This window comes from Melanerpes formicivorus, unplaced genomic scaffold (genome assembly GCF_026170545.1).
Source record: "Melanerpes formicivorus ecotype bairdi unplaced genomic scaffold, bMelFor1.0.p_v2 SCAF_73, whole genome shotgun sequence".
NCBI classification, from domain to species: Eukaryota; Metazoa; Chordata; class Aves; order Piciformes; family Picidae; genus Melanerpes; species Melanerpes formicivorus.
Window position 1 is genome coordinate 1909002 of NW_027142425.1, and position 18664 is coordinate 1927665.

The window sequence follows — 18664 nt, forward strand, 5'->3', positions numbered from 1 at the left end:
CCATCACCTCCCACTGAGGACACCGGGCAGGCACTGGCTGACCAACAGAGCCCTGTGTGCCTCCTTCCTCCGCCCTGTGGTTTCTCTCCATTGTTGGACCCCCCCCCCCCCAAGTGCTGAAGCCCCCTACACTCGGAGCTCCTTGCTTTGAGCCCCAACCCCGCTCTGAGTCTCCCCCGTGCTGAGCCCATTCCCCTCTGAGCCCCCTGCTCCGAACCCCCCCACGCTCTAATCCTCCCTGAGCGCTGCCCCCGGCCCAGCTCCGCAGCGCCCCCTGCTGCCGCGGCCGCATGACGGGCGCCGACCACCCCCCAGCACAGCCCCACTGCCTGCGGGCTGCCTCCTAGAGCCCCAGCGGCCCCCAGTGCCCGTCCAGGCTGCTGCACCGCCCCCAGTACTTCACCATACTTAGCCCAGCCAGCAAACCCCACCAGTTTGCCCCCTCCTGGAAGCCACCAGTTGCACCACCCCTCCCTCTACTCCGGGCAGGACACCCCCGGGCCCCGGGTGCCCGGTCGGGGCGGTGCCGGCGGCTGCAGCCGCTGCCGCTCCGCGCCAGGCGCTGCTGACTCAGCCAGCTGCTTATCATGGGCCGACTGCTGTGGCCCCGGCCAGCCCCACCCGCCCCACGCCACTGGTGATCCCTGGCCCCGCGCTGCCCACCGCTCCCACCACGCTGCGAGGAGACCCTCCGCAGTCCCTCGGCGCCTCGTAGTGCCACCCTGCCAGCCTCATGAGGGGACGGCAGTACTGTTCCCATCCTCCTGCAGCACATGAGGGGGAGGGGGGGGGGGGTGGAGGGAGAGGAGGAGGGTGTCCCGCAGCCCACACCGGGGGCCCCAAAACGCCGGGCTGGGTCAGCATGTCCTGGCGCGCTGCAGCTTAGCGAAGAGACCTTGGAACGGGCCGATAGATGGGTTAATGGTTGACAAATTGTTTGCCTTCCCCGGCTGCACTTTCACACATCAAATCTGGGTATCGTGACTCCCGAGGACCCAGGCAGCAGCCTGCTGCAGCAGATCGAGGTGCGCTGGCTGCTGGGGGTGCCCAGAGCCATCTTCCAGGATGGAGTGCAGAACCCTGCCATGCTGCATCCGCCTGGTTTGCAGAGGATTAGTCAAGGAGGGTGTTCACAGCAAGAGCGCACGACCAGGGCCAACACAGAGCTCCCAGAGGGGCCATCCTGGGGGGGCTGGCCCTGCCTCGGTGGTGCGGTGGTCCCTGGGCTGGCCCTAGGGGCTGTTCTGCCCTGGAAGTGGCGCGGCAGTGTGTGCACAGGCTGGACACACCTGCGGTGTTTACTTGGGAGCAAGTCCCTGAAAGGAGAGAGCAAGGCTGTTTGGGAGGAGGTGGGTGACGTGCTGGAGGGCAGTATAAAGTCCAGGGTGCTGTGCTCGCAGATGAGAGGCTACAGCACTCCTCAAGAGCTTTGTCCCGGTCTTGACTTGAGAGCCTGGTGAGCATGACACTGCTGTGGGGATGGCCACACATCCCCCAGCTGGGGTACACTGGGGGGTCAAGGGTTGGGGCTCAGAAGAGCTTGATTGTGGGCCAGGGAGGGCAGAACTGGGATTGCTAACATAAATGGGGGGAGCAGGGCAAGGAGCCTGCTCCGTGGCACTGATTGCCCTCCCTTGCAGCTTCGCTGGAGATTGTTTGCCCACCACCATTTATTCAGCTCCAGGCACTTTGGGCTGAAGGGTGGCAGTGGCATTTGCGATGGTAATGTTGCCTCACCACTCTGGGGGCTCCCAGCTGGTAGGGTTTTATTGAATGTGCTGAGCCTAACAGCTCCATGCTTGCAGAGACCGGGCACAGCGCAACAGTGTGTCTGGGACACCAGCCCCGAGGGACACAGGCATGGGGTATCTACAAGTGCAGAGGCTGTTGCCCCCACCAGTGTGTCTGAGCAGTGGGACAGCATCAGTGGCTCCCCACCTTGGGAAAGGCATGCAGCTCCTGCAGCTCCCAGCTCCTGCAGCTCCCAGCAACTGCAGCACGCAGCTCCTGCAGCTCCCAGCTGTCAGGGCAGCCTCTGCTATCGTACAGTCAGCGTCAGCCTGGTGGACTCTCTCTCATGGCTCCAATGGGATGGGGCGCGTGCAAGGGAGCTCCAGTGCCCTCGTAGATGTTGCTTATGGCACCAGCTTCCTGGCAGCAGAGCCTCAGGCTGATGGTGGGAATGCAGAGGGGCTATACCCAGCACACCCAGCACCACAGTCTTCTCAGATCCTTCATCCAGATCCTAGCTCCAGGCGCAGCACTTCATGCCACCCATGCGGGATGGGCAAGCAGCCAGGCTCTGCTGCGCATCCTGGGGAGGGGATCTGCAGGCACCCTGGGTCTGTCCAGCTGGGTGATGTGTGCAGTGCCAGTATGGGTTCCGCTGGGCAGAGCAACAAGCACCCCGTGGTTGGTGGTCGGGGTGGGGCAGAGCCATGGGTGAGGTGGGAGTGGGTGTGGGGCTGGCAGTGGGAATGCAGCACACAGGCACTTTGTTTGGCTGGGGTAGGCGGAAGTCAGGGCGTTGGATCTCAATGCCCAAGTGTGTTGTGCAGGGCCCGATAAAGGCCCCATTGTATGCAAATAGTTTATAAAGCAGCATATGACTGCCAGTGCAGGGCAGTGGCAGAGGGAGACGAGGACAGACAGAGCAGGACTCTTCTGTGGGATATGATACCTTAAGAGGGAACACTGGGGGCAGCTCACCAGGACCCTTCCTCACCGGCAGGTAATCGCCTCAGGGACTCTCCTTACCAGGGGAATGCTGGAGGGCATGTCCCACCCACTCCCCCACTCCCCTGGCATTGTGCTCAGGGTGGGAAGCAGCTCCCAATGCTGCTCAGTGCTAGCAGGTGGTCCCAGTGGGGTGGGATCCTGTGCTTGGGGTGCAGAGTCACTCCATGTGAAGGAGAGCTTTGATATTGGTCCACAGGTAAGGACATGGTTGCACAATGGGGGCTCCCCAGCTCCACTCCTGAAGGGAATGGGGGGACAAGGGCAGGGAGGTGCTGGTGCAGAAGAGCCCATGGAGCAGCTCGGGTCCATCCATTGCTAAGAAAGCTCAGCTCTGGGTGCAAATTTGAGGTCCCTATGGAGGTGTGGGAGCTTCATCTGCACCCTCTGCAGCAGCCATGGGCCAGGATGTCTTGTGCATGTGTGGGGTGGCAGGGCAAGAGCAGCTGGAACTGCAGGGCCAACTGGTCTTCCTGCTCTGGCCAAAATGCTGCCTTGAGCTGCCTCAGGAGTGGGAGCCACGCAGCCATCCTTCTGCGTCTCCAGCCTACCAGGGCTGTGGCAGTCAGGCACTCTGGGAGCTGGGACATGGTGGGTTTCAGCTATGGACCTCTTCCCACTCCTAACACCACTGTCTGCTGCTGCTCCCTCCTGCAGGAGGAACAATGAACTGGGCCGGCCTCTACACGGTGCTGAGTGGGGTGAACCGCCACTCCACTTCCATCGGGCGCATCTGGCTCTCTGTCATCTTCATCTTCCGGATAATGGTGCTGGTGGTGGCAGCTGAGAGCGTCTGGGGGGACGAGAAGTCCGCCTTCACCTGCAACACCCAGCAGCCTGGCTGCAACAGCGTCTGCTATGACCACTTCTTCCCTATCTCTCACATTCGTCTGTGGGCCCTGCAGCTCATCCTTGTCACCACGCCTGCCCTCCTTGTGGCCATGCATGTGGCTTACCAGCAGCACCAGGAGAAGAAGCTGCTGGTGCTGACGGGGCACGCGGATCCCAAGCACATGGAGGAGGTGAAGAAGCACAAGATGCGCATCTCGGGGTCGCTGTGGTGGACGTACGTCTGCAGCGTGGTCTTCAGGCTGCTCTTCGAGGCTGTGTTCATGTACATCTTCTACATGCTCTACCCAGGCTACCAGATGGTGCGGCTGGTCAAATGCGAGGCCTACCCCTGCCCCAACACCGTCGACTGCTTCATCTCGCGGCCCACCGAGAAGACCATCTTCACCGTGTTCATGCTGGTCACCTCCAGCATCTGCATCGTCCTCAACATGGCCGAGCTGGTCTACCTGGTGGTGCGGGCCTGTGCCCGCCGAGGCCAGCACAACTCCAACCCCTCCTCAGGGAAGGGCTCATTCTATGGGCACAAGCTCTCCTCTGAGTACAAGCAGAACGAGATCAACCAGCTGCTGACAGAGCAGGATGGCTCCCTCAAGGACATGCTGCGCCGCAACCCCGTGCTGCAGGAGAAGGGTGACCGCTGCTCTGCCTGCTAGGGCCAGCACCATAGTGGGGCTCTGCCCTTGCTGCTGCCCCACAGCCCTGTCCTGTCCCTGTCTCATGGATCGCATCCCTCGGGCGCCAGTCTGGCCCTGCCAGATGGTCGGGAGAGCATCTTGGGCCATTAAATATCCATTCTCAGGTGCTGCCTCCCTCCTTTTGCTCTGACCAGGATGTGCCAGGGGCTCAGATGGCAGTGTGGGGTGCCCACTCCCTCACCCTAGTCCAGGTGGGTGCTGCCATGGGCTGTGGGGACTACAATGCCCAGGCTGGGTTGGGACTGTGGCCACAATGCCCAGCAACTGGCAATGCAGGAGCAGTGACCCTTGGGTGACATTGAGCAGAGTCCAAGGGCTCACGCTTCCCCAGCACCAGCCCCTGCAGCCCTGAATATAATTAGAAAGGTGCCCAGACCAAAAATAGAGGGAAAAAGGTTCCCCAATGGTTGTTTCATCTGCCAGTCACAGTGAAAGCCAATGGGGCACACAGCTGCCTCATACCCTAATAACCTCAGTGCCCACCATCAGGTAGACAGACACACACAGCTGGTGCAGACTCCATGGAAGAGACAGGGACCAGCTGAGAAGGGGCCCCACAGCATCCCACACAGCCCTGACGAGGGGACCTGACAGCGTGGACGCACTGGGCTCTGCCCCCACGCACACACCAACGGTGAGGGGGTCCCCAATCCTGGCTCACACTGTGCTGTTGCCCATGTTGCTCCCAGCGTGGCAGGGCTGCTCTCTGATGGAGGTCTTTGCTCCCATTACCGTGACAGCTTGGGGGATCCCATGGGACGCAGGGTGGGCACGCTCCAGGGAGAGTCCCAGGCTGCGTTGCTGCATGCCCGCCCGGTCAGGGGATGGGGTTGGTTTGCAGCAGGTCACGGGGCGGCGATGGCTGGAGGGTGGCTGTCTTGCAGAGCACTGCGGCGCGGGCCATGGGGGACTGGAGCCTGCTGGGGCGGCTGCTGGAGCATGCCCAGGAGCACTCCACAGTGGTGGGGAAGGTCTGGCTCACCGTCCTCTTCGTCTTCCGCATCCTGGTGCTGGGGGCAGCGGCGGAGCGGGTGTGGGCCGATGAGCTGTCTGGCTTCTCCTGCGACACGCAGCAGCCCGGCTGCCAGCACGCCTGCTATGACAGCACCTTCCCCATCTCCCATCTCCGCTTCTGGGTCCTGCAGATCATCTTTGTCTCTACCCCCAGCCTCATGTACCTGGGCCACATCCTGCACCTGGTGCATCTGGAGGAGAAGGCGCAGCAGCAAGCGGCAGCATGGAGCAGCAGCAGGGCCAGGCGGGTGCGCCCCAGGCAGCCCCATCTGCCTGCAGCAGGCCTGCAGAGACAGGTCTGCATGCGGGGGGTAATCCTGAGGACCTATGTCTGCAACGTCGTCTTCAAGGCTCTCTTTGAAGTGGGCTTCATTGTGGGCCAGTACATCTTGTATGGGTTCCAGCTGAAGCCCCTTTACACCTGCAGCCGCTGGCCCTGCCCCAACACAGTCAACTGCTACATCTCCAGGCCCACTGAGAAGACCATCTTCATCCTCTTCATGCTGGGAGTGGCCTGTGTGTCCCTGCTGCTCAACCTAGTAGAGATCTACTACCTAGGTCTTACCAAGTGCTGGCAAGGGCCAGGGTCCAAGTCTTGCATCCTGCCCAGTGCTGGTGGTCCTGTGGGGCCCCGTGCCCTTGTCACCCTGCCTGGCAGTAGCAGCCCTGCGGCCGCTGGCAAACCCTCTTACAGCCTGGCACCCCTGGGGAAGGCAGGTGCCCGCCTGGGAGCAGCCAATGGGTCCCATGGGAAGGTGCGAGCAGCAGACCTGGCAGTGTGAACGTGACGCTGAGACGCTCAGAGGTGCATGATGCACAGGTGGCCACGGCTGTGATTCTGCCTCTGGGCCCTCTCAGGCACATAGGATGGATCTCAAGACCAATGCAAGAGATGGGCATGGCCCCAGGGACACAGCCCAGCTGCTCACTGTGCTCCTGAGAGCAATGGGCTGAGAGTAGGGCCAGGCTGGGGCAGGGGCCTGTCAGCCCTGGGGGAGCAAATAAACACCTGGTGCACCTCACTCGACTCCTGCTCTGCCCACGGACACTGCGGCACTGCTCTCCAACTGAGCCATCCTGTGAAAACACTGAGTGGCCAAGGCAGGGCCAGCACTGGGTTGGGCTGCAGACCTGTGGGCAAGGGGTGGACAAGGAGAAGAACTGCAGGGGACAGGCTGACACCACCAGGCATGGGGTCTGGGGTCACCCAAGCCTGCCAGATCTGGCAGAGCACCAGGGGCCAGACAAGGGAGGAAGAGCAGGCAGCACAGACAGGCAGGAATGGACAAGTGCAAGGTGCATGACAGCAGTAGGTCACTGGCCCTGCTCTCCTGCAGTGCCCACCTGGGGGGAAGGCAGGGGCTGCCAAAAGTTTTCCGCATCTTTATTTGAAATGAACAGTTTCCAGAGACAAGGGGTTAGTCCTACTGCCCTGGCATCACTACAACAAGACTGGTGAGCAGCTCACTCTCCACATGGACACAGAGAACAGATGGCCCCAGGCCGGGCCAGAACAATATATACAGGCTCAACAGGAGACCCATGTACAGCTCAAGAAAACCAGTCAAAACACGAGGAGGGGCAGGAGGCCGCAGGAGTGGCACAACCGGAGCCAGGCTCCCCCTGGGCAGGCTGCTGGCAGCCAGCTGCTTTGGAAGGGAGGGAGAGGCCAGGTAGAGCAACTTGCTTCTGCTAAAAGCTGCCTAAGGCCCTGGCCAGAGTGGAGGGGCTCACTGATGGCACCTTGCACTGGGGATGGGGGTTACACCAGGACATGGGACAGTGGGGAGAGAGGGGCAGTGCTGGTACACACCCATCGCCATCGGTTTTCTGCTGACTCAGAAAACATTGACAGAGTTGAGGGAGCCAGCCCAGCCCCTGGACAGGAAGCTGTCCTCACACCAAGGCTGGGTCGCTGCCCTTGCATTCCAGTGCTGGCTTGCTCAGCTTCCCAGAGCCAGCCCAAACCTCTCCCATTCCTAGGAACAAGGCTTTCCCCTGACCCAGCAGGTCCCAGGCTGCCAGTGGCCCTTCCTCACTGGCTCGAAAACACCATCCTGCCAGCAGCAGCAGAGCTATCCTGCCACCCACAGCCTCCAGAGGGGATGCCAGAGGAAGGGGAAATTGAAAGCCTTGGGGCTGCTGGTCCCAGATGGTGCTCTGCCCCACTGAGGCAGGGGTGAGGGGAGTGGTGTAAGGGCTGGGGGTGGGAGGGGACAGAGCTGGGCAACAGGAGTTGCCCTGGGGGCTCTGCCAACCCTGTGTTCTGAGGACTAGCCCCAGAGATGTCTCACCCAGCAGCTGGGACAGGAGGCAGGGCTAAGCACAGGGGCCATGTATGCAGGAGAGGCCTGTAAGGAGCTGGATGGGATGTCCAAGTCCAGTAAGGATGAAGGGACAGCACTGCCGCAGCACCGCCCCTCCCACGCTGCATGGCCCTCGCCCTGCAGCAGCAGCAGGGTGACGAGGAGCGCAGGGCTGGGGCGCAGGCAGCCCGCAGCAGCCCGCTCTCAGTCCATGTCCTCCTCCAGGCCGCCCAGCCGGCTGTGCTCCTCGTAGATCTCCCTGACAGCCAGGATGCGGTTCAGCATGCTCTCCAGCGTGCCGCGGTCCATCGGGATCACCGAGTACCACAGCGGGGACTCGGCGATGCACGACCGCTCGGGCTGCAGGTAGAAAACGTCGTTGCGGTTCCGCAGGCTCTGGGGACTGTAATGAGAGAGGAAGGAGAGCCCAAGATCAGCTCCAGGGGCTCAGGAAGTCTGGCTTGCCCTCATGGCTATGGAGGGCTCAAGGCTTGTCACAACCTCTCCTTCTTTGGCAGGATGAGGACAAACTGAGGCTGCAGCTCCTCACTCAGGAGCAAACTTGCTAACCAGCCAGTGCTCACACTACACTCTCCTGCCTGTCTGCAGAGAGGCAAGCAGTGGAAGCGGCCAGGGAGAAGCACGATCAACCATGATCTGCACAAGCAGTGCAGACCCTGGGCAAGGCTTCACACTCAAGTACAAATGTTTGGAGAGCAGCAGCCACTCCACAGGGTGCCACCAAAAGACAGCACACGTCCCTTCTCACCATTTGGAGAGATAGAACTCGTAGAACTTGACTGGACACCGCAGGGGGTTCATCCTGTTCTCCCGCTGCTCCAGCACTGGAACCTCCTCCTCACGCTTCCGCTTCCCAGAGCCACCATCTGCAGAGGGGAAGAGAGCAGGATCGTGGCTGGGACCCAGTGGGGGAGGCAGGGGAAGGGCAGGGCAATGCTCTGTCAGACCCTACCTCGACCTTTCTTCTGCTTGGCAGGAGCGTAGTAGCGGATGCTGACCACCTTGGTCACGCCGCGGGCCGTGCTGCACTTGCGGGACTGCCGCACCACGTTGGTGAAGGAAAGCTGCATGTGCTCCTCCGCTGTCTGCAGCCCAAAGAACTTGGTGTTGAAGAACATGAGTGTGTTGAGGAGTACAAAGGGTGAGTAAACACCCAGCTGCTTGCACTCCCAGAGGTGCTCCTCTTCGACGCGTGAGAAAACTGTGTCTGCAGCACACAGAGCAAGAACAAGGTCACGTCAATGGTGGCCTTGTGGCAATCCCTTCACCCACCTGAGGCAAGCTCACTACAGAAGTCTGATGCTTCAGAACATCCCCCTTCCCATCAGGTTACTTCTGCAGAGCCATCAAAACAGCTAGGTGCTGACTCTGCCCAGCCATGAGCTATCCCAGAGCACCGCCAAACCACAGGCCCTAACCCAAATCAGTCCTCAGTGCTCAGTCCTACAGATGGCCACAAAGTGAACTCCAGGTCAGTGCTCCACCACACTCAGCATGAGATGAAGGAAAAACAGCAGGCAGGACAGACATGGCCAGCTCCGGGCTAGATAGACAGGTCTGGAGCCAAAGACCTCTGCCTGGGACAGGCACTGTGCAGAGGTGAGACTGGATCTGTGAACTAACCCCAGGCAAGGCACAGCAGGGGATCACAGCATCACAAAAAGCCTCTGCAGAGCTCTGCATTAGTCTGCTCATAAAGCAGCAGCAGCACAGCAGCCCTGGCCAACACTTTGCTCAGTGCACAGGGCACACAAAGGCATGGGCCAGTCTCCTGGCTTGGTGTCTTCTTTGCCAAAGGGTGAAGACATCACTGTGAAGCCCTGCAAAGATTCAAGCTGTCCCAAGGTGTAAAGCCACTGTGCTTGGCTCCCAGCCACCCTGACTCTGGGCAACAGCTGCTGAGGCATAAACCAGGCTGGCTCCACTGTCAGTATGGGTCAGCATGACCCCGAGATTGTGCTGCCTATGCCAAGCAAAATAGTTGAGGTTGGAGGAGCACAGACTTGGGAAGAATCTGAGGCTAGAAGGAACATGTGGTGACTGAAGGTCCTGGAGACACATACTGTTTGGTAGGATTGTGGGTTGCCAGCCGCTCAGGGACTTGTTCAGCTCCTGCACGAAGGTCAGGTAGTAAAGGTCTGTGAATATATTCACCATGCGATTGTTCTCCAGCAGGTACTAGAGAGGACAGAACACACGGTTAGGAGAGACACAGCAGCACCTGCAGTGCAAACCCTTCCTAGAGAGCCCAGGGTACACATGCAGCACACACCTCCTTGCACAACCAGAGCTGCAGGGCAGCCTCCTAAAACCAGCTGCTTTGGGGAACTGTGAGGAAAACCCTGAGGCATGACAAAGTTAAACTTTGTGCTCAAGAAGGGAGTAAATTTGGGGACATCTTCCAGCCCTCCTCAAGGATGCCCTAGAAGGGTGGCAAGGCTGGGGAATAGCTGCCACTCTCCCCATTGGGCTTGCAAACAAAGACCAAACTGGGTGCACTGCTGCCCTGGGGTAAGGCACTGAAGGAGAGCCCAGTGAGCCTCTGTGGGTCCTCAGAAAGCAGATTAAAGGGTACAAGCTCCTCTCAACAGATATGACCCCCAGGTCTGGCTATACAGAACCTCAGGGCAGCAAGCCCTCCCTCACCTGCTGGATGCCCAGGCAGAGGTAATAGATGCTGTCCGGTTCGTAGCGCTCCCCATTGGGCCGTGTTATCTCCTTGACAAACTGGGCCAGGCCGTAGTTGAGCTCAGCTGCAGTGCAGGCCAAGATGTCTTCCTTGATTCTCATGGGCTTGGCTGTGGAGTCAAGCACAGCAGTGTCAGACAACAGCCTGCAAGGGCAGGCGGAACTCAGCACCCCAGGACCCAGCTTCTGGGAGGTTTGTGCCGTCGCACCCCACGCAGCCAGGGCACTCACGGCCAAAGCGCAGCTCCTCTCCCTTGCTGGTCTCTCCTGCTGCATACTTGGCTTGCACCCAGGCCTTCCAGGCGTTCACACCGTACGAGTAGTTGAGCACCGTGCAGCTGGGCTGGCTGCTCATCGAGTCCCGGGAGCAGCTCTCCGAGAGCACCAGGCGCTTCTGCCCCTGCAGAGAGGCATTCCTGTGAGACTGGGCACCTCCTGCAGCAGCTGCCAGAGCCCTGGCCACACTGACCTACTGACTGCCAGCTCCCTCCCAGTATGCCTCTGCCCATGCTAGCAAGCATCCTTCTGCTGGCAAGCCAACGTGGCCCATTAGGTTTGAGGCTCACAGACAGGCAACAGGCCAGCTCTCACAAGATCTGTGGCATTCCAGGCTCCTCTGAAGTGATAGGCAAGTACTTTCCTTCACAGAGGAGTCCACAGGCCAGGCATGCCCTGAAGGGAGAGAGCAGAACCTCTCCAGCACAACGAAGCCTCTGGCATGTTTCACCTGAGTTGACAGACCACTAGGTAAAGTCCCTCCTACTCTATGGGAAGATCAAATTCAGGACCACCTATGGCACCTGAACAAGTCCAAGGGACCTGATGAGATGCATCCCAAAGTTCTGAATGAAGTGGCTGGTGCAGCTGCAAAGCCATTCTCCATGGTATCTGAAAAGTCCTGGCAGGTGAAGTCCCTGGAGACTGGGAGAAGGCAAAGGTGGCCATGTTTAAAAAGGGTAAAAAAGAGCAGCCTGGGAACTACCAACCTGTCTGCCTCACCTCTGTGCCTGGGAAGATCATGAAACAGATCCTCCTAGAAGCTCTGATAAGGCCCACGGAGGACAGGAATGTGATGCAAGACAGCCAGCATGGCTTCACCAAGGGCAAGTCCTGCCTGACCAACCTGGTGGCTTTCTACACTGAAGCGACTGCATCAGTGGACAAGGGAAGGGCCATGGATGTCATCTCTCTGAACTTCTGCAAGGCCTTTGGCAGAGTCCCCCACAACATCCTTCTCTCTAGGCTGGAGAGGTGTGGATTTGATGGGTGGACTGTTAAGTGGCTATAGAATTGGCTGCATGGTTGCATCTGAAAGGTCAACAGCTCCATATCCAGATGGAGCTGCTGACAAGTGGAGACCTCTGCACTGGCACCAGACCTGGGCAGTATCCTCACCAATGATACAGACAGAGACTGAGGCACCCTCAGCAAGCTTGCAGATGACACCAAACTGAGTGGTGCTGTTGACAAGAGTGAAGGATGGGATGGGAGCCATCCAGGGGCACCTGGACAGGCTGCAGAGGTGGCTGAGGAGAACCTCAGGAGGTTCAATGAGGCAAAGTGCAAGGTCCTGCACCTGGGTCAGGGCAACCCTTGACATCAGTCCAGGCTGGGGGATGATGAGATTGAGAACAGCCCTGCAGAGAAGGCCTTGGGGGTGCTGGTGGGGGAGAAGCTGGACAGGAGCCAGCACTGGGCACTGGCCGCACAGAAGGCCAAGGGCAGCCTGGGCTGCGTCCAAAGCAGCATGGCCAGAGATGGAGAGAGGATCCTGCCCCTCTGCTTTGCTTTAGGGACATTTCACCTGCAGTGCTGGGTCCACATATGGAGCCCCCAGCACAAGAAAGACATGGAGCTGATGGAGAGGGTCCAGAGCAGGCCACCAAGATGATCAGAGGGCTGGAGATCCTCTGCTATGGGGACAGGCTGGGAGAGTTGTGGCTGTTCAGCCTGCAGAAGAGAAGGCTCCAGGGAGACCTCAGAGCTGCATTTCAATATCTGCAGGGGAGCTGCAGGCAGCTGGGGAGGGACTGTTCAGAAGGGGCTGTGAGGATAGGACAAGGGACAATAGTTTGAAAGCAGAGCAGGGCAGAGGTAGATTGGCCATCAGGAGGAAGCTCTGCACAGGGAGGGTGGTGAGACACTGGCACAGGCTGCCCAGGGAGGTGCTTGAGGCTCCATCCCTGGAGCCATTCAAGCTCAGCCTGGCTGTGTCCCTGTGCAGCCTGCTCTAGCTGGAGCTGTCCCTGCTGCCTGCAGGGGTAGGGCAAGATGCCCTTGGAGGCTCCCTTCCAACCTGCTGCATTCTGTGAACTCATACATCCCTGATGGCAGCTCCCACTTCAAGCCCCAAGAGCGGCAGGCAGGCAGCACCCACAGGGAGCTCACCTTCCGGACAGCACGAGGCAGATCTTGCTCTGTGGACACATCATCTGGTCCCACCAGCCCACAGTCAAAAAGGAAGTCCACACTGGGGTTGATGTCTAGAGGGTCTGAAAGGAAACACAGGCAGAAGGCCTCAGATGAGAATTCTCATCCTGTCCCCTGTGCTGGCCTGTTTTTTACAAGAAGAGTAAGAGGAAACACAGCCCAGCACTTCACACCCTCCACCACTGCCTGGCATGAACTATTAGCCACAGCCCAGCAAACACAGCTAAGCTGTCTCAGACTAACCAGAGCTCCAGAATCTCCCCTCTGACAGTTTTTTGTTTGTCTGCTTTCTAAACCTGAGGAACATTCCTCACCCATTTGTGCTGGGCCAGCACAGGGGACAGCCTGGCACAGGCACTCCAATTCTCTGTTCTTTGCTGCTAGCAACCTGCCTCAGCACTGCTGCGATCCTCTTCTTCCACCTCCTGCCTGCCAATGGACACTCAGTGATTCTGCCTTCTCCCAGGATGCCATACCCTTTCCAGCTCTGTCTCTCACCTTGATGGGTCCCTGGAATCCCTGCTGCTGTCCCTGCTCTTTGTGCTGTTACAATCAGCTGCTTCTTCCACCTCGTCTGCTGTGCTCACAGCAGCTCAGTCCAGCCAAACACACACTCCTGCACAAGTGATGGTCTCCTCACCCCTGCTGACAGCAGTCATTTGCACAACTCTCAGCTCCTGGCCTCAAACCCAGTCAGTCAAAGGGCATGGGGAAGTTCACACAGGTCTTAAGGCTGCTGGCAATGGTCAGCTGAGGGCAGTGGGAGGACCCTGCTGCAGCAGGAGCAGCCCTGCATGCCTGCTGCACCCAGCTCTTACTCTTAGGGAAGTCAGCCTCCAGGTCCTGGCCTGGCTCATCGAGGACGTTTGCCATCTTGACAGCCATAGCCAACACATCGTCCCGCGCCGGGCCAAAGAGATCACAGTCCTCCAGGAGACCCTCTGCACTCTGGTTACTCACCAGGTCTGCAATGCAAAAGCAGATCATAAAGCAGACCAAGAAAGTCTTCTGTCTGTTTTCCCTGTTAATGGCTGGAAATCAGGCTCCTTACAGCACAGCTCAGAGCAGCCCCAGGACACCTGCCCTGCCCAGCTTTCCCTGGACAGCAAGACACTGCATGTTTGTCCCCTCCCCAGCCACAACTCTAGTCACTGGGGCTTGAGGAATGCAGCCCTCAAGTCAGTAGAGCCTGTGAGGTCAGGACTGCTTGGCTTCTGGCTGGGGAGCTGCAGAGCCTGAATAAACTGACTGCTGCACGTGTGTCACAAGACCAGCACCCCTGAAAGGCACAGTGGCAGACACTGCTCCCTGCTGCATCTCTTCCCTCCTGGTACCTCCTCTGCAGAAGTTGAGGACTTGCTCTTCCCTGTTCCCTTTTCAAAGGCTTTGGGAGAACAGCCTCTCCTCCTTGGTGTCAAGCAACAGGGATAGAGGAAATGGTTCCAAGCTGCACTAGGGGAGCTTCAGGCTGGATCTCAGGAAATATTTCTGCACTGGAAGGGATCTCAGACATTGGAACAGGCTGCCAAGGGCAGTGCTGGAGTCACCCTCCCTGGGGGTGTTCAAGCAGCTGTGGGCCTGGTGCTTAGGGACACTGCTTAGTGTTGACCCTTCAGTGCCAGGTTGAGGGTTGGACTGGATGAGCTTGGAGGTCTCCTCCAACCAGATCTATTCTGTGATTCTGAGCTGTGATACAGCCAGGTGCTCTAGCTCCAAGAGCTGGCAAAGCCCATAGGATCCCAGCTGCTGTGGTAAACCTACCACACAAGTCTGAGGAGGCCTTGTCCAGTTCCTCAGCCTCTGCAATCATCTCAGCCATGGCCAGGATGTCAGCCTCCAGGGGATTGGAGGGAATCTTCACCTTCAGCTCCTCAATGGTCTCCACAATCTTGTCTGTGCTCTCCAGCGTGGTGGGCAGGAACATTGGCACAGGCACCTGTCGACAGAGGTAGAGCAGGCAGAACACTGACACTCAGCTAACTGACTTAAAGGCAGGGACAGAAGAGGATGAGCAGGGAGGCTGCAGAAGGCAGGCTCAAGACAGGGAGAGGAGAGAGGCGAGGGGGGCGTGTGGCTTACCGGGACAGGCATGGAGAAAGGCACAGGTACTTTCTGGCAGTACATATGCATAGGCACGGGCACGAAGATCGGGACGGGGATTGGCAACACAATCACCTGGGGCTTCCAGTCAGCCTCTGACAAAAGCAGAAGTACATCAGTGAGCATGCTCCCAGATCCTCCACCCAGCCCTGCCACGTGCTGCCATGCCCCCGGCTATCCAGCACCGCGCTCCTTCCAGCCACCAGCTCCTGTGACCCACAGGCAAAGCTGAAGCAGCAACAAGCCAAACAGCCCTGCAGCGAGAGGCTTGCCTTAGCCACAGATGCAAGCTCTGCTCTTGCACAGCCCTGCTGAGGTCTAGTTGCCTTGCACACGCTGGAGACCACACACACATGCCCAACAGAAATCTGCCCAGCAGGCAGCCCCTCAGACAAGCTGTTGATCTCCAGAGGAAAAGAACTGTCCCATAAGAGGTAGGCTCATGCTGCAGTGCTCTCTGCGTCTCTCCCTTTGCTGCTGATGGAAACGGGCTCCCTACCTTCAGCCCTCCAGTGTGGACACTGCACTGCCCTGGGACTCCTCACCACAGTGCCAAACACCCAGCTGCTCTGCACAGCGTTACAGTCTGGATTCACATGTAGTCTGGAGCAGGGACGTGCCACTTGCCTTTCCCAAATGCCCCTGCAATCCTGCAGTTCTGTCGTGCTTTCCTACCTGTCTGACATCCTTTGGACTTCACTTCTATCTTGCAGGAAATGCCCCGGTTCTGCATCAGTGGCTTACACATGGCAGCTTTGTTCTTCCGAGGGGTGGCTGGGACCGCAGGCGGCAGGGGAGGCGGCGCAGCCAGAGACATCTGGGCTGAGGAGGTCTTTGTTGACAGCTGAGGAAACGCAGAAAGCAGGGGGGTGGTGTCCACCTAAGGCAGTACCAGTCCCCAGCACACACACTCTCCCTCGGTCAAACCCAGCCAAAGGGCTGCCAAGCTGCTGCTGGCAGGCAAAAAGCCTGTGCAGCGTCTCTGCAGGAGCCAGCAGGGAGTCTGGCAGTAGTTGCTGCTGCCCCAGTGGGATAACAACTGCACCCAGAGACAGGAGAGCGCCATGCAAATGGGGACACTGCAACAGTGGAGGCCATCATCAATTCCTGGGGAATCCATCCCTCCCCCTTGCATGAGACATGCTAATGCTGCCCTTCCAGCAGCTCTTATCAGCTTCCACTACCCAGAGATCTTAAAACGTATTGGTTGTGGAAGAATGAAATGTAGAAGAATGCAATGGCAGATCTGTCTTCCCTGTGTGTTTTCTTGCAAACTCCTACCTCCAATGGACCTTACCATGTTAGTCTCTGCCTTCTGTTGGGAAGGGGCAGGTAATTTTGGCTCTGAAGTCTGACCTGTAAGAGAAAGCAAGGATTCTAAGTTCAAAAGCCCCCGGGCCAACAGGTCCCACTGCTGGGACTGGAGGTGGCAGCAACAAGAGGACAAGGGCAGGCTCCCCAGAAACAGCTCCTGGCCTCTCCAGGAACAGTTAATGTTTTCACAATCCTTATACCTAGCAGCTCAGAAGACACTACAGCTCCAAATCAACTAATTCCCATGTAGCTTTGTTCTCCCTTGCAGTCCACCCCCTTCCCATCACAGCAGGTCAGGAGAAATTCCAGCCTCTTGTAGAGAGAGGAACCCAGGCCTCTATTCCCAGCTCTGCCTACTGGCTTGCTGTACCGAGCCATGACCCTCCCCATGCCCCCATCTCTCTGCTGCAATTATCTTGGCAAAGTGTTCCAAGATCCCTAGGAAGGTGACAGAGCCAGAAGAAGTGCTACAAGATACCCCAGAAAGCAGAGACAGCTTTGCCCCAGCCCTAGGGATGCAGTCATTCCCCTAAGGAAAGAGAAGATCACCTGCAGGAAGAGGCATGTGTGGAAGGTACTGGTCTCAGGTTGTGACAGTATCATCCTGGCTTGGATGATTTGCTCTGCAGAGAACCAGCATCCATCTCAAAGGCTCGTGTGCTACAAGAGTACCTTCATCCAAGTGTCCTGGGAAACACAACTGCCTTCCACAGCACTGACTAACCTTGGGCCAAGCATGAATGAGATACCTGCAAGGCAGGCAGCAGGCCTCAGCACACAGCGGGAGTGGTGAGTCTGTTTGCACCTCCTGCACACAGATGGGCTCCAGGACAGACCCAGACTCCCAGAGGTCCAACACAGGGGCATTGGCACTGCACTGATTTCCCCTGTCCCAAGGAAACACAGGACAGCTCTTGAACAACTGGAGGCCCAGCAGGGTCCACTTGCTGACCACTGCAGGGGAATGGGTAAGTTCCAGCTGGAGGAAGCTCCCTAGCCTGCAGCTGCTGAGCATTCAGCCATAGGATCTGCAATGGTCTCAATGGGTCCAAGAACTCCCCCTGACCAGGCCAAAGTAGATGGGCAGCAGGTCTAGGTGGGAGACATCAATGGCTTGAACGAGAAAAGGCAAGCTATGAAGTATAAGCAGAGTTTCTGCTGCAGCAGAATCAAAAGCAAAGTTCATTGCCTCACAGGAAAATGAATGAGGACTAAGAGAGACAAGATCCTCCTGTCACAATGCCCTACATGCCCAAGCTTCCAGGAAAGCTCTGCCTTGCTTTTTCTGCTCATCCCAGTACCACCAAGGAGATGTCAAGATATTGCCCACACAAACCATGACTTCTGGTCCTCTATAGGCTCCAGCTGCATGGCCCTGCAGAGAGTCATGGAAGTCTTTGGGCACAGTTCTGTGGCAGAAGCTTCTCAATTCCACATTGCACAGACTGTTCCCAGCAAAGGCATGTCCACTTTTATCATTAGCCAGCATTTTCAGCATCACCAGCTTGGCAGCAGCCAGAGGTCAAAGGAACAAATGGTTTTAGTCAGCCATGGCTGCAAAAGAAGCAGGTAGCAGCTCTGCCCATGAGAGGCCCGAAATCCAGGTTGTCTCTTGTGAGCTGGCAACACTGCTGCCAGGTCTCCAGGAGACCCTGGTCAGAGCAGGCAGAAGGTGTTCCTCAATCAGCTTCTCTCAAAATCCCAGCACAGCGTTCTGTGCTGGAAAGCTCTCTGTATAAACAAACAGCAGGTCCTGACTCCAGTACCCTTCCTTTGCAAGCTGAGCAGCATGCCACAGTCCTGGAACAAGGATGTCCACCACTATTCCACAACTGGCAGGGCCACAACTGTGTGTGCCAGAACACACAGGGGATCCAGTGGCACCCGCGGTGTTCACCAAGCTGCTGGGGCAGCCTGGAGCTTGTGCTCAGCTGAGAACTCACCACTGCTGATGGATGGGCTTTTCCTTGGCCACCCTCAAGAGTCCTCTGCCTTGAAGGGCAAACAGAGGCATAGTGAAAGGCGATGCCCTGTATGCCAAACAGTAAAGTTCTTGGGAGCCTCCAGAGACATGGTGGAGGGTGGGCTCAGACTCATGCGGTTGGTGGTGGTGGAGAAGGTACTTCTCAGTCTTGTGGTCCATGGCTTCAAGGAGACAATGGCCAAATAGTGTGGAAGATGCATCCCTCTGCAGGCAGAGCTTGCTCACTGTGCCCGTGTCCCAAAACCAGTGTTACTTGTCACAAGTGAGATGCCTTGAAAGTGTTAAGACAGATGGAACAACATGGCCAGGGCTGTGGAACCACGTAATGAGCTACAGGAACCATCAAGTTTAACACCTTTTCATCCCCTGGCCAGCAGAACAGTGTGCCCCATCAAGCAGACTCCTCCTGGGCACTCCTGTGCCAGCAGAAATCAACAGTTCCTTATCCAGATCATTCCAGTGTGCTGCCACTTGAGCCATTGCCTCACATGGCTTTTTACGGAGTATGGCTCTTGGAGGGCAAG

The 18664-nt window shown here is 58.0% G+C and overlaps 3 protein-coding genes across 6 annotated transcripts in view; 2 read left to right on the forward strand and 1 right to left on the reverse strand.

The window, feature by feature from the left end:
• Positions 1-1372: 1372 nt before the first annotated feature.
• GJB1 (gap junction protein beta 1) lies at positions 1373-4386 on the forward strand. 2 transcript variants are annotated; one of them, XM_068163612.1, is made up of 2 exons: positions 1373-1456; positions 3394-4386. In XM_068163612.1, exon 2 carries the CDS (start codon positions 3402-3404, stop codon positions 4239-4241), a length of 840 nt encoding a protein of 279 aa, XP_068019713.1. In that variant the 5' UTR covers positions 1373-1456; positions 3394-3401; the 3' UTR covers positions 4242-4386. The 2 variants fall into 2 exon arrangements, with proteins under 2 accessions (XP_068019713.1, XP_068019714.1); XM_068163613.1 differs by lacking the exon at positions 1373-1456 and adding an exon at positions 2644-2731.
• Positions 4387-5121: 735 nt separating this feature from the next.
• On the forward strand, positions 5122-6319 carry LOC137453909 (gap junction alpha-3 protein-like). The gene has a single exon (XM_068163614.1). It carries the CDS (start codon positions 5186-5188, stop codon positions 6077-6079), a length of 894 nt encoding a protein of 297 aa, XP_068019715.1. The 5' UTR covers positions 5122-5185; the 3' UTR covers positions 6080-6319.
• Positions 6320-6628: 309 nt separating this feature from the next.
• Positions 6629-18664, reverse strand: part of ZMYM3 (zinc finger MYM-type containing 3) — a 39131-nt gene continuing 27095 nt past the window's right edge. For 2 of the 3 annotated variants that reach the window (XM_068163615.1, XM_068163617.1), the window contains exons 14-25: positions 16140-16198; positions 15518-15686; positions 14822-14937; positions 14504-14678; positions 13561-13707; positions 12701-12804; positions 10544-10712; positions 10271-10422; positions 9688-9802; positions 8577-8831; positions 8373-8490; positions 6629-8006 (exon numbers count right to left, since the gene is read on the reverse strand). In XM_068163615.1, the coding sequence (XP_068019716.1) occupies positions 7808-8006; positions 8373-8490; positions 8577-8831; positions 9688-9802; positions 10271-10422; positions 10544-10712; positions 12701-12804; positions 13561-13707; positions 14504-14678; positions 14822-14937; positions 15518-15686; positions 16140-16198 (1778 nt within the window). In that variant the 3' untranslated portion in view covers positions 6629-7807. The remainder of the gene's footprint in view (positions 8007-8372; positions 8491-8576; positions 8832-9687; positions 9803-10270; positions 10423-10543; positions 10713-12700; positions 12805-13560; positions 13708-14503; positions 14679-14821; positions 14938-15517; positions 15687-16139; positions 16199-18664) is intronic. The other variant, XM_068163618.1, reaches the window with a different exon arrangement.

Excerpts from the sequence above, each read along its gene's own strand:
- GJB1 (XM_068163612.1), top strand. The coding sequence starts at position 3,402 with ATGAACTGGGCCGGCCTCTACACGGTGCTGAGTGGGGTGAACCGCCAC.
- LOC137453909 (XM_068163614.1), top strand. The coding sequence starts at position 5,186 with ATGGGGGACTGGAGCCTGCTGGGGCGGCTGCTGGAGCATGCCCAGGAG.